At 45.2% G+C, this 12,923-nt stretch overlaps 1 protein-coding gene across 2 annotated transcripts in view; it reads left to right on the forward strand.

Annotated features, from left to right (window-relative positions):
• Positions 1 to 12,923, forward strand: part of MAN2B2 (mannosidase alpha class 2B member 2) — a 777,500-nt gene that overhangs the window by 267,059 nt on the left and 497,518 nt on the right. For both annotated transcript variants that reach the window (XM_069631990.1, XM_069631991.1), the window contains 2 exons: positions 2,752 to 2,929; positions 8,568 to 8,766. In XM_069631990.1, coding sequence (XP_069488091.1) covers positions 2,752 to 2,929; positions 8,568 to 8,766 — 377 coding nt within the window. The remainder of the gene's footprint in view (positions 1 to 2,751; positions 2,930 to 8,567; positions 8,767 to 12,923) is intronic.

Genomic DNA, 12,923 nt, shown 5'->3' on the forward strand with positions numbered 1-12,923 from the left:
GGCAATACAGACTCTCCATCCATGCCGAGAAATGAGCCCACATACAGGCACGGGTCTCTGGTGCATCCAACGACACGGCTGAACTTTTCAAGATTTGCAAGGAGATAGCCAACCGTTCTGCAGTCTCCTCCTCCCCGTCTCCCTGCCAGACCCACTGTAAATCACTGGCCACTCACTTTGCCACCAAAACACAGGACATACTGAACACCCTTGTCACTCTATCTCCCAACCCTTCCCACACCCCATTCCCTCCTCTGGCCCATCTCCCTCTGCCTTCAACCCTCTCCTCCTTCTCACCCATCATACCTGATGTAGTTACCAGAGTTGTCTGCTCAATGAAGGTCTCTTCCTAATAGGTTTCCACTTACTCATCTAGAACCATCAAGGACAACATTGGCTCTCTTGTCCCCTCACTCGCTGATTTATGCAATCACTCTTTTGCCACTGGCTCTTTGCCCTCCCCTAAAGCACTACCTTGTGAGCACCCTCCTGAAAAAACCTTCAGCAGACCCCACCTGCCCCTGCCAACTACCGCCCTATACCCATTAACATCACCCCCTTCCTGAGGAAACTGCTGGAGAAGCTGGACTTGCCCCAACTCAACTCACACACTGAACTTGTAGGTGGTCTCCAAGCATCCAGAGGCATGGAAACTGCTCTTCTGCACACCACTGAAGAACTGCTTCAATCTCTGGACTCCAACTCCCCAGCTGTCCTCATCCTACTTGATTTCTCCTCTGCTTTTGACACAGTTAACCATTCCATCTTTGTACGACTTCACGATACCCTGGGTATCTCGGATTGGGCACTGGACTAGCTACCATCCTTCCTAACTATCGCACATTCCTGGCAGTTTTTTCCTCCTTCCTTTTCCACCTGTGGTGTCCCCAAGGTTCTATTCTCTCCCCTTGGCTCTTTGATATCTACCTTGCTCTGTTGGCATGCCTCATCTCTTCCTTTCCCCCCAACTTCCAGTGCTATGCAGACACACAACTCTTTCTCAAACTTCCCTCTGACCCCTTGCACATTCCATCATCCCTGGCTTCCTATCTGCCATCCAGTACTGGTGCACCTCCACCTCTGTCTCAACGCCTGTAAAACGGAGACCCTTCCCATTGGGACCCCTGCAGCCTCCTCCTTCCCTTCACTCTGGCCCTCCTCCATGGGCTTTCTCGCTGCTCCTTCTTCTGAACCCAGAAACCTTGGAGTCATCTTCGACTCCTCTCTCCCTTCCTCCCTCACACTTAGCACATTGTCTGAAGTCTCACTTTCAGCTATTCCTTCTCAAAGTAATTCTCCCTTTTCTCACTTTCCCCCAGAGGCTCAATCTTACACGAGACCTGGTTCTCTCTAGGCTTAACTATTGCAACAGCCCCCTCCTGAATCTACCTTCTGCCACTCTGCGACTACTCCAGCTAATCCAGAATAGTGCAGCAAGACTTATCCTTGGCCTTAAGCCCAGGGACTGCATCTCTCCTGCCCTAAAGTCTTCACAGGCTCCCGGTTGCTGCACGGATTAAATTCAAATCCCTCTGCATCATCCACAATGCGGTCTGGGCCTGGGGACCTTACTATCTTCAACTTTATCTCACTAAACACTCCCACTCCAGACTTCTACGTTCCTCTGGCACCAACTCTTTGTGTGTAAAGCGCAAACAATAAATAAATAAATAAAATAGATAGAGGGCAGGAGGTTGATTGCTTTCCTAGCTGCCTCACTAATATGGAACAGGCTGCCCCTCACTCTACGCCTTGAGCAGGACTTACTTAAATTCCAGAAGCTCCTCATGTCCTTCCTCTTTAACCCCTCCTCCTTACAATCTTCTCTCCTATGCTAATCTCACAGTTGCTGTGATTGGTATCCTGGGCCCTTACGCATTCTCGGGACCCCTGACCTCCCACATCCAATTGCCCCAGCTTCTGACTACTCTCAGCACTTGCTTTGGCACTCCCTCCGCCTTGGAGGCTCGCACTTACACCCAACATGGCTCCTGGCGTGTAGCACTTACCTCACCATGCACTTCATCTGTTGCTCACACACGAGCACGGACACCGCAGCACTTACCCACTCTGCCCTTTTCCTTGCTGCACTTGCACATTCTGAATTGCTCACAGGGCATAGTAGGTTCATCCTTTTCCTTTCCCCTCCTCTGTTGTGTGTTCAATATGCATAACTCCCTTGTTCCTTCCCTCGCCCTGTGGGCGCTTTGAAATAGTATGTACTTGCTGTATAATTGCCTAACAAGCGAACAATAAATTAAATATACCCATGTGCTATGCTGTTAACGGATTATGCGTTCATTAATCACTATTGGGGTGAAGAAACCGATCCATCAGCGTTGTGATGAAATCTATGTTGATGGATGCTTTATTTCCTTCCATATGAATACCGATTTCTATGGGCAGTTAATAAGTCACATTGAACTGTGATATGTATGCGTTTGTGGCTTCAAGATTTCAATTGAGTTAATGTGGGCTAGTTCTCCTAGCTTTTGTTTGGCTTCAACACTTGTACTACAACTCCCATGATACCTTATCATTGGTAATGCTGGCTATATGTGATGGGAATCGCAATGCAAAGCATACGGGGAGCCTCAGGTGCTGAGACCTGGGCTAGATACTGAATCAAGCAATGGAACTTTGGTTTCTCCTCTAAGCTGTTTATTGTTGCCTATGGAAAGCATGTCATCACTGTGTATTAAAGATGTACTGTGTGGATGATGTGCTTTCTCATCACATCTTTTTCCATAGGTCAGGATTTTATTGGAACGGTGTTGCTCTTTTTCCCGACCCGCCAAAAGATGGCATCTATCCGAATATGAGCCTTCCAGTTACTGCAGAGACAATTCGTGGTTATGCAGAAACAATGGTCGCCAACATTAAACTGAGAGCAACCTGGTACCGAACTCCAGAAGTCCTGTGGCCATGGGTAAGAATGCCCTAACACTTGCGACTCTAATAACTGGCGATTACTTTTACTTTCATTCTGTCTGCAAAGAGGCGTTCCTCAGGGGCTTCGGCTGTCCTTGCTGAACTTAATAATTGCGTTCCTGTAGTAACCAAATCACTTTACTTGCATTTGTAGAAATGTATAACTTGCACCTAGAACAAGTGCATCCAAGAATGTGCAAGCGGCAGAGACACCAAAGTCTCTTAACGTTCTGTTTAAGTGACTTTGTTTTTACTTGGAGGTAGTAATCCATTTCACTATGCCGGCACTCGATACGTTCTAGAAATGGCACCGGGAGTTTGGGGTGCAGTCATCCTTTTGTAATCTACTCCCGTATATTGTGTATAAATGTATTATGAAGACAACGTGTACATGTTTTCAAATACTAGTTTGCTTTAGAACCTTCTTTGTTTCCTTTTAGGCTCACAGTTGTGGCATTAGGACAACCTGAGTGCTTTCAGGCTGCAGCAAGTATAGCAGCGCAGCACAGGTTCTTAACGGGTTCTCTGTCGTGCAAAAACGTCCTTTCAGCTCGGGTCGTTGTACACAGGTTAGTCCTCAATGATGACGCCCATTGAGGCCGAAACATGTTTGGGGATGATGCTTGTGGTCCTGTGCAAACGGGATGTTACTTAGCAGTTCGGGCTGGACTGACCCCTTTTGGGGAGGGCCCAAGCATGATTTCTATATGGTCTTTCTCCTTCTGTAATGGCATGACAGTGTGAAGAACGATGGTTTGCCGAGTTGCCCAGAGCTGTGCCAGTAGTTATGATTGATTCAAAGCCTTCCAGCCATCACCTTTTGGTTGTGCTCTGGCTGTGAAGCTGCCATCAGGATCTGGGCTGCGTAGGAAGGCCAGGTAATGACGCATGTGACACCTTGTGTTTTTTAACCAAAATAAGTTTATTCTGTATTAAGTTAGCGCAGGGCTTGGACCAAAGTCCTACAGCATGGTCACATATAAAAAGTGCTGAGGACGCACTGAATGAAACACTTTCAGGAATGGGACAACACTAAGTAGGAGAGTCTGTGTATCCAATACCTCCAGAGAAGATTACTCAAAAGCATAACATTCCTAACCTATTATTCGTCCTTGTCCCTCCAGAGACACCATATTCTTCAAATGCATATCCAAGGAGCTGTCCAACAGCTGGTCTTGCAATTTAGGTTTTCTAGCACGTGTTTGAATTTCTGATGGGTTCTTTGAGCGGGGGCAAATGTTTATTCTTAATAAATAAGTAGAGCAGTTTTGATAGGCTGGGATGTTCTGATTTAATTTGATTTTATATAAAATAATTGTATCCTGAGCCCTCTTTCACTGTTCAAATGAAAGTGACCCGTAGCTGGATGTCAGCCGATTTAAAACATCCTAAAGCCCAAAAGGATTATTCCAGCATGCTAAGCAAGAATGAGTCGGTGATAATTGAAAGATGCTGGGCAGCACTCATCCATTTCATACCGAGGGTTGACATTTGGGGCATCCTTGTAAAATATGCTATTAGGTCCTGCAATCAATACTGAGAAGTACTACAATGGGCATCTTCAGAAACGTGATGAAGTCCATTTGCGACAAGCTACACACTGCTAGAGGACGAATATGGCAATCATTCTAAACTTCAATTTCTCATTGCTGTAAGAGGCAATACAATGCCTGATAACACAGAACATATTCTTACTAGCCCTAATGATGTGTCTCAGAAGTTATTTAGAAGGTTTAAGGAACTTTAGTATCTCAAAGCCCTGCCATGGACTGTAGTCTCTTTACAGCATGTCTGAAATTATCATGTTTTGTATTTCTGAAATAAGATCCATAAAATTCAGAGGGGCTATAAGTAGCACCAGTTGGTGACCCCGAGGTAACACCTCCTTCATCTGACATTGATAAAGAATTAAACACCAGTCCTATTTTGTCGACTGAGCCGACTTCTGAGGTTTACCTGTCGGAAACGATGGATCACCATAGTACATGGTGCAACATGTGTTTTGACGGACTTGCATGCCCTCATAGCATCAGACCTCTGCACCATAACAACCACTTCCTTTGTGATTGGCAAACAGAGTTCCTAGCCTTCCTTCGTCAGCAGTGGGAATTCACCTACTGAAGAAGCTTTCACTGGATCCAGACGATCCCTCTAATTTTTGCCCATTCGTCCCTTTGCAGGGAAAATATTGGCAGCCATAGTCGCTGGTCACCTTCCACCATTCACAGAGGATGCTTTGCTTCTGGCCAGTTCCCAGGCAGGCATTTGTCCAGTCTGCGTTACTGAATTGGTAAAAGTAACAGCCAAGGATGGCATCAGGAAATCCGATAATGACGGTGGTGTAAGAGCCCTGATCTTGATGGATCTTTTGGCAGCCTTCAACACCATTAACCATTGCGCCTTCGTGGGATACCTTTTTGTTCTATGGCATCAGCGATAAGGCACTGGCCTGGCCTGAATGATCGATTAGTGAGAGTGCAATCAGTGGCTCTACATCCTTTTTGAGTCACCCTCATTGGTAGTTGCATTTGTTGTACCTGTGCCTCTTCCTTGATCCCACTTTTTCTGATTATTTAAGGCCTTTAGCCGATCTCATCTGCTCGTGTAGGATGGCCTTCTACAGGTATGCCAACAAAACCCAGGTCCTTGTCTCTTTGGGGGGTGACCTGCAGCTTGCTGCAGATCACTTGAGGGTGCATGCAGTAAGTCAGCCTGTGGGTGTATAGGAATCCATTAAAATTCAACAACTCTAAGAACAGAGGTGCTTTTAGTGTGGGCTGGTTATGTTGTATAGCACACCACTTGATTTCTGTAGCTCTTGGCTCATTAATGTTTGACCTCCGGCTCTGGGGCAGAGTTATTGATGACACAGATACAGAATGTGGGGGTGTGAATAGATCCAGTACTTGCACTTACTCAACATATTAACTAGCTATCTCCTGGCTATCTCATGTCTGTTTCTTTCATCTGTGCCTTTTGCGCAGATTCTTGTTCTCGCCTTCTCTTTTTCCAGAGTGTTCATCTGGTAAATACATTTATATTTAGTTTCCTCTATTCTTGCATTGATGCCTATTTGGGTTTGCCCAAGACAGCCTTAGGATGCACTGATTCATTTTTCTACAAAATGTTTCTAAGCTGTTGTTGCAGCCTTGACGGAGTGAATACCTCTCCCCAGCCATTAGTCGACTAGTGTGGAAGAGGTAGGATCTAAGACACTATCTGGTGTACATTGCATGCTGCATCATTAGATCTGTGTTTCTGCTGGAACAATTTACCTATTTTATGCCTTTGAGATCACTTGGATCTGCAACATCTGACCAAGTAGCATCTGACCAAGTGGTCACCTGCGCTTAGATTCAACAAATGGGGTAGTAGTAAAAAGCAGCCTTGATTTGTAACTCTTTGCTAGTAAAACTGTTAGTCTTCCAACCATCTGATTTTCAGGTTTCTTCCTAAGGCTCATCGGTTTCCTCACACGTTTTTTATCTGCCGTTTTCTCCGACTGCAGATAAGGATTTTAGCTACACATGCTTTTTAAGCAGCTTTTTTTGAGAGCTGTATGTAATTCCATACTTCAGCATAAGATACCAAGAAACCTGTTCTCCCATGTTTCCTCCAGTAACTTTCTGGATACAAGGCTCAGAACCTATGTAGTCTAGCGGGCTGGTACTATTTGATAAACTGTTTCTTTGCCTTCTCTTTGTGCTGAATACTCAGGTACGTCATTCTTGACCTATACCCAACTATTTCCTAATCTTCTTTTTCTAGGCCCAATGCTCTTTGTGTCCTCTGGCCCCTGCCAGCTACTGGATCAAGACCCTATCACGTCCCTAGTTCTGGTTGGTAAATGTAAACTAAAACCCCCTTACTGTGTGATCTATTTGGCTTAGCCGCCTCCGTTTCCCCTTCCTCTACTTCTCCAGCTCATCCCATAATAGACATTAAACTCGGTCACACCAGCCTAATTTCCCGACAGTCTAGTCATTTCCGCCTCTTTTTCTGTGTAGCCTTGGGCACTCATTTTTCCAATTAGCATTCTGATTGATCAATGTGTTTCACCCTTAACCTGGGGTTTTGTGATGTGTTCATTGCACTTCCTACCCATGTGTGGATGACTTCCGTCCTTACATACAGAGTTGTCTCATTTAATAATTCAGTTTGGTTCAGGTCTGATACAGCAGCCAATGGCTCTAATCTTGGACTCCTGCTCAGTTCTCATGGAAGACAGGTTGCCTCGCGCTTTGACTGCAGATGCCTTACTAGATGGCTCTTGTTCGATAGACTCCCTTTCCTTCTGTGCATGTACCCACAGTGTAATTACATATCTGTGCAGGTGTTCGTTCTTTTTTAGGCTCTGCTGCACGATTCCCTTCCAGGCTGGTGCACCAGTGATGCATGTGCCGATGAGTCTGTAAGTGGATTTGTGTTAGTATTTAGAGCGGGCAAAGGATGACTCACACATGTACGGAACCTTGTGTGAACCTTTCTGTAAATGTATACGAGCATCCCCCTACTACTCTGCTATACGTATGGCATTTTAGGACACTTTCCCTTGCTTTTTAGGAAACATTCTCTGTGGGCTGAGTGATGGGTCACCTGACGTGTCTGGAGATAACCTGCCATCCTCCTAATAACATTGCCAGGAGTCATATCACGCAGCTGCTGGTGGCTTCTCCTGTCCCCCTCCATAATCCTTTCAGAGTTGACTGTCAGTGTGGATACCAGAGTTTTTCCCATGTGCAAATTCATGCTGTGCACTTTGCAGGCATTGCTGGCCACGTCAATGCAGCAGTTACCATTGTCCCTTTGTTTTCATTCAGATTTTCCAAGTGCAAGCTTTTGGATATTGTACAAATCTGTGACTGATTCTGATTTTTTGTATATGCGTTGTTTCTTTAACTTTAGCAGCACATGAGTTGGAAACTGACTTTGCTGGTTGATAAATATTTTAATTGATTTTCTGTAGAGTCTAGCGGGTGTTTTATTTAAACAGGAGTAGTGCACCCTACCAGGTGATAGTTTTAAATTGTATGATTCATCGCCCCTTTATACACTCCAGGTGATAAAGCCTCTGCTCTAGGGTTCTCTCCTTGCCCCTTATTTTTCCCATGAGGACTCTAAGGCAAGCACAGATGACACTGTACCTACTGTGTGCCTGGTGGCATGCCCAATTAAGGCAGTTGTAGATGACATGCCCCCAATAAGCTGCATCAAGGGGGTTGGGGCTACAGTACGCTGCTGCGTGCCTCCTGTTACTTGGCAAGATGGTGAAACAGGGCCCCACCCTTCTACTTTGCTGGCCTTTCCTACTTATGGAGCCTGCTTTCCTGCAGTAAAGGAGTCACCGCCGCTATTTGTACCATCACTGGATATATCATTTGAGGGGCATTTTGATGTGTTTATTGGATTTTTTTCATTGAAAAATAAATTTTATTTGGGAGAATAGGAGGCCCATTTCCTTACAATCCAATATCTTTCATTCAGTGTGTTTGCGGTATAATACCTAGAGCATGTGTAAGAGTTAAACAATTCAGTTCTGTAACAAATTTTTGTTCTGAGAATTGTAAAGAAAATATTTTTGTGAAATATGTTCATTTTCTGTATCGATTTATTTCATCTTTGTATTTAAATTACAGGGCTGTGATAAGCAATTCTTTAACTCGTCTGTTCAGTTCAATAACATGGACCCACTATTGGACTATATCAACAAGCATGCTGAAGAGTTTGGAGTTACAGTGCAGTATGCAACGCTTAGTGACTACTTCCAGACCATTTACCAAAGAAATCTCACGTGGGATGTGCGGAAAGAACAAGACTTTCTTCCATATTCAACAGGTACTTAGTATAGAAGAACTACTTAATACCATGAACACCTGTATACGCTTCTGATAGTCTTTGCATTGCATGTTCTATATAACGGTTACATATTTCGGCCACAAAGCTGTCCAAGTATCCCAATGTAAACCAGTAAGCACCTTGATCCAAGTGGCTTATGGTTCAGGAGAATGAGTCAGTGCGTTTCCCCTTCCTCTGACGCATCATGTGTAGTTGAACGCATCCTACACGTTTAAGGTTGCTTCTCAAATGTAGACATAAATATTAAACAAGGCCCAGCCGAGGATATATGATATGATATGATAGGTTATTTATAACCCTGGACCGGGGATCGAACCTGTGTTGCTCCATATTGTCTTAATTCCAAGGTGAGCACGTTGCCTCTGAGCTATCCTCCCGAGACAATTGCATGGGCTAGCGACATGGTCTAGCACAATATCTTTCCGAGTTGATTTATTTTACTTCCCTTTCCAATTTGCCGGATTCTCAAACAGAGGTTCGTGCTATTCTGCTACCTCATTAAGCACTGCTTTTGACTGTTAGTTAGAGAAATCTTGTGCATATTACCATGGCCCATTTTTATTATGCATTTTCGCAGCCTGAATCACTGAGAACTGTAAGAAAACCATGAAGTATTGTGTTCCATAGTAGCATTCATTCTTGTGAGTGGGCTGCAATGCAGAAATCGTGTTCACAGTTACTGATCAGATTGAACTCCGATTCATTTCTGGGTAACCCGTCAAAACTTGGCATGGATCAGCTGAATTATGAATAATTAGATGTGCCATGGACTATAATTGTTTTTCTTTTGTTGTTTACTCCCCATAACGAAAACATTCTCTAACCTGTTCTTAATTAGTTGGTAATGCAAGAGACTCATACGAACCATGCCATAGGCCCTTATCTTTGTTCTTTCAGTCCAATCCCTCTGTGACAGTACAGTAATGTGTATGGTGACATTGGTGCTTTCATTTGTTAGGACGGTCAGTGTTGGATTTAGCATTCATTTGGCTATGCTCACCAACATGTTAACTAATTACATGTTAGGACATGTTACTGAAAATACATCATTAACATTAATGATTTGTATATGGGTACATGGGGTAAGGATGGGGAGAGGGAAGGGGTGCTGTGTGGACCCGCCAAAAACAAAAGGGTCTGGAAGGAACCCCCATATAGAACAAATCGGGAAGAGTTAATTCTCAGGAATATAGGTCGGGATAGTTATGGTCGAGGTAACCTCCTAGATCTGTTAATTTGATATAGATATTGTGTTCGCGTCTTCTCTGGCACCTTGTCAAAGGTTTAATATAACGGGGACATCGTTTTTGTCAAAGCAATTCAGTTATTTTTCAGAATATTGTGATTTCTACTTCATTTTTCTCCTCTCCCCAACGTTGGATGTTTTGAATGTTTCTATCTCGTGCTTGATGATGGGTTTGTTGTCGAATGTACATATGAGCCGCCATGCAATGAAGGTGTTAGAAGACTAGAATTTCTTGTTGGCACATGGAAGTGGGAGAACCACAAGGCATTGCGATTCGAGTAGGGTATGACTCTTAAGGTGCTGCAGAGATCTGAGTGTAGAGGAACTAATAGCACGTGACTCGATGGAGCAAGGATGTGTGAGAGATGATACATGTGACCAAATGAAGTGGAGGTGTGCAAGAGAGAAAGAATACGGTTTATAAAATGTTTATTGTACAAGGACATGGGAACCACTCCCTAATTTAGGTAATTAACTATTACTTCTATGAGAGATTAAAAAAACTTTGCTAAAGAGCCTGTTCTGTTTGTTAGGGTTGAACGTTTTCTGAAGGTCATTCTGTGGTGTTGTTTCCTTGCATTGCATTTAAAATAAATTCACTGTTACCTGTTGCAAATTGTATTTGCGTAGGGCATATTTGCTTTTACAATCTGGTGCCATGACGCACAGCTGAGACCATGACCCGAAAGGTCCTATTCAAGCTCCTGGCACCAACCAAAGATGCAAGGGACCTTTTGAAATATATACCAGGGTATCTGTTCCATAAGTTAGTGTCTTTTTGAGCTTGCACTGTACTATACTGTATTTTACTGAGCAACCGGGGCAAATGCATATTAGGGCAGTGGGCGTTTCTACCCCTTATACTGATAAAAATATGGTTCAGGGCTGAACAGAATTTAATGTGCACAGTATTAAACAGGCAGTACATTGCGATACATCCTGGAAACTGGAACAATTAAATATCCAACACTAAAAAAAACTACAACGGGTCTGCAACGTGTAGCTCTCCAGATGTTTTGGTCTAAGGCTCCCATGATTCTTTTCATTATCTGTGCCGACGACTAGAGCAGCTGGTAGTTGTACTTCAGAACAACTGGAGAAATAAGAGAAATAGGGTAGCGGTGGAGATAAACTGTTATTGGATCCGCTTGTAGCCCATAACCAAGTGCAACTCCTGGTCCGACTCTGACCTCATCACCCTTAAACGCAAGTGCAGGGTTGCTGAGAGGAAATGGCTAGCTTCTTGTGCATCCTCTGACAAACTGACCTGCCGCCTGCTTCAAAGGCAATACCGACTCTGTCCGCAAGAAGAGAGCCCACATCCAAGCCCGTGTCTCTACGGCATCTAACAACTCAGCCAAACTCTTTAAAATCTGCAAGCAGCTAGCCAGTCCTGCTGCAGTCAATACCTCTCCTGTCCCCTCCCAGCCAGGCCCTCTGCACAGACATCCGTGAAGTCCTGCTCTCTAACCTTGATTCTCCCCTCTGCTCATCTTACTCAATCTCTCTTCTGCCTTTGACATGGTCAACCATGCCACCCTGCTTAATCGCCTCAGTGATAACCTGGGTATCACCGATCAAGCCCTGGCCTGGCTGAACTCTTTTTCCTCTATGAACGACCCGTTCAGGTCCAACTTGGGTCCTTCCTTTCCTCCATCTCACGCTCTACCTGTGGTGTTCCCCAGGGGTCTAACCTCTCTCTGTGGCTGTTCAACCAATAACAGGCACCTCTCGCCCACCGCATTGCCGCTCTCTGCTCCAACTTTCAGTGCTATGCGGATGACACTCAGCTAGTTTCCAGGATGCCCTCTGCCACCTCTTCTGCTACTCTCATCTCTGACTGCCTGTCTGCTATCAAGGAGTGGTGTGCTGTCAACGCTCTCTGCCTTAATGCCAGTAAGACAGAGTTTCTCCTCATTGGCATGCCTGCACCCTCCTTTCCTGTCGCTCTCTGGCCGGCATTCCTTGGCCCTCTTCCTGCTCCCACATGTGAGGCTAAGAACATCGGGGGGTCATGTTCAACTCCACACTCTCCTTTGCTCCTCACATCTCTTGACGTCTCTAAGAAGTCAAACTACAAACTGCACCTCCTCAGAGGCATTCATCCTTTCTTCTCCTTCCCCCAGAAACTCACTGTCTCTAGAGCTCTGGTTCTCCAGGCTGGACTACTGCAACAGCCTCTTTTTAAATCTGACTGTTTCTACTCTCCGCCCTCTGCAACTCATCCAGAACAGGACTGCAAGGCTTGTACTTGGCCTCAAACTCCGGGATCAAATCTCTCCAGCCCTGAAATCTCTGCATTGGCTCCCAGTGGCTGCGAGGAGTAAGTTCAAGACCCTCTGCCTTGTCCACAAGGCCTTCCAGGGCCTGGGTCCTCAATACCTCAAACTCTCTCTTTGTAAATACCTCTTACTCGAGTTCTTTTCCCTCCTCCAACTCCCTCGGGGTCAGTTGCTTCTCCAAGCAATGAGTTGGTGGTAGATCTCTTTCTTCAGCTGTGGCCTCCCTCTGGAACACCCTCCCTGCAACTTGAGAATCATCTTTGATTGCGGAAGCACCTCAAGACCAGGCTCCTTTCTTCTGCCTTCTCTCTTCCTCTCCCCTTCTGATTTTCTGTCTAATACTGCACTGGTCACCTAGCTACCCTCTGATTTCCGGCCCAGGTCCCTGCACGGCCTGTTGCACACCTGCACTGCCTCCCGGCAACCCTTGCACTTTGGGTCTGTATCTATAACCCTACAGTCCCCCTACCTGCACTTTTGGACACCTGCTGTCTGCACTTACCCATGCACCTGCCACCTGCCGGCCGCTCTTCTTGTTATTGTTTTGATCCCATGTACAGCACTGTCCCCCTCCCCTGGCACTTTTCCCCTCCCCTGTACTTGCGCAA

This window comes from Ambystoma mexicanum, chromosome 6q, assembly GCF_040938575.1.
Source record: "Ambystoma mexicanum isolate Mex_15411 chromosome 6q, UKY_AmexF1_1, whole genome shotgun sequence".
Lineage (NCBI taxonomy): Eukaryota > Metazoa > Chordata > Amphibia > Caudata > Ambystomatidae > Ambystoma > Ambystoma mexicanum.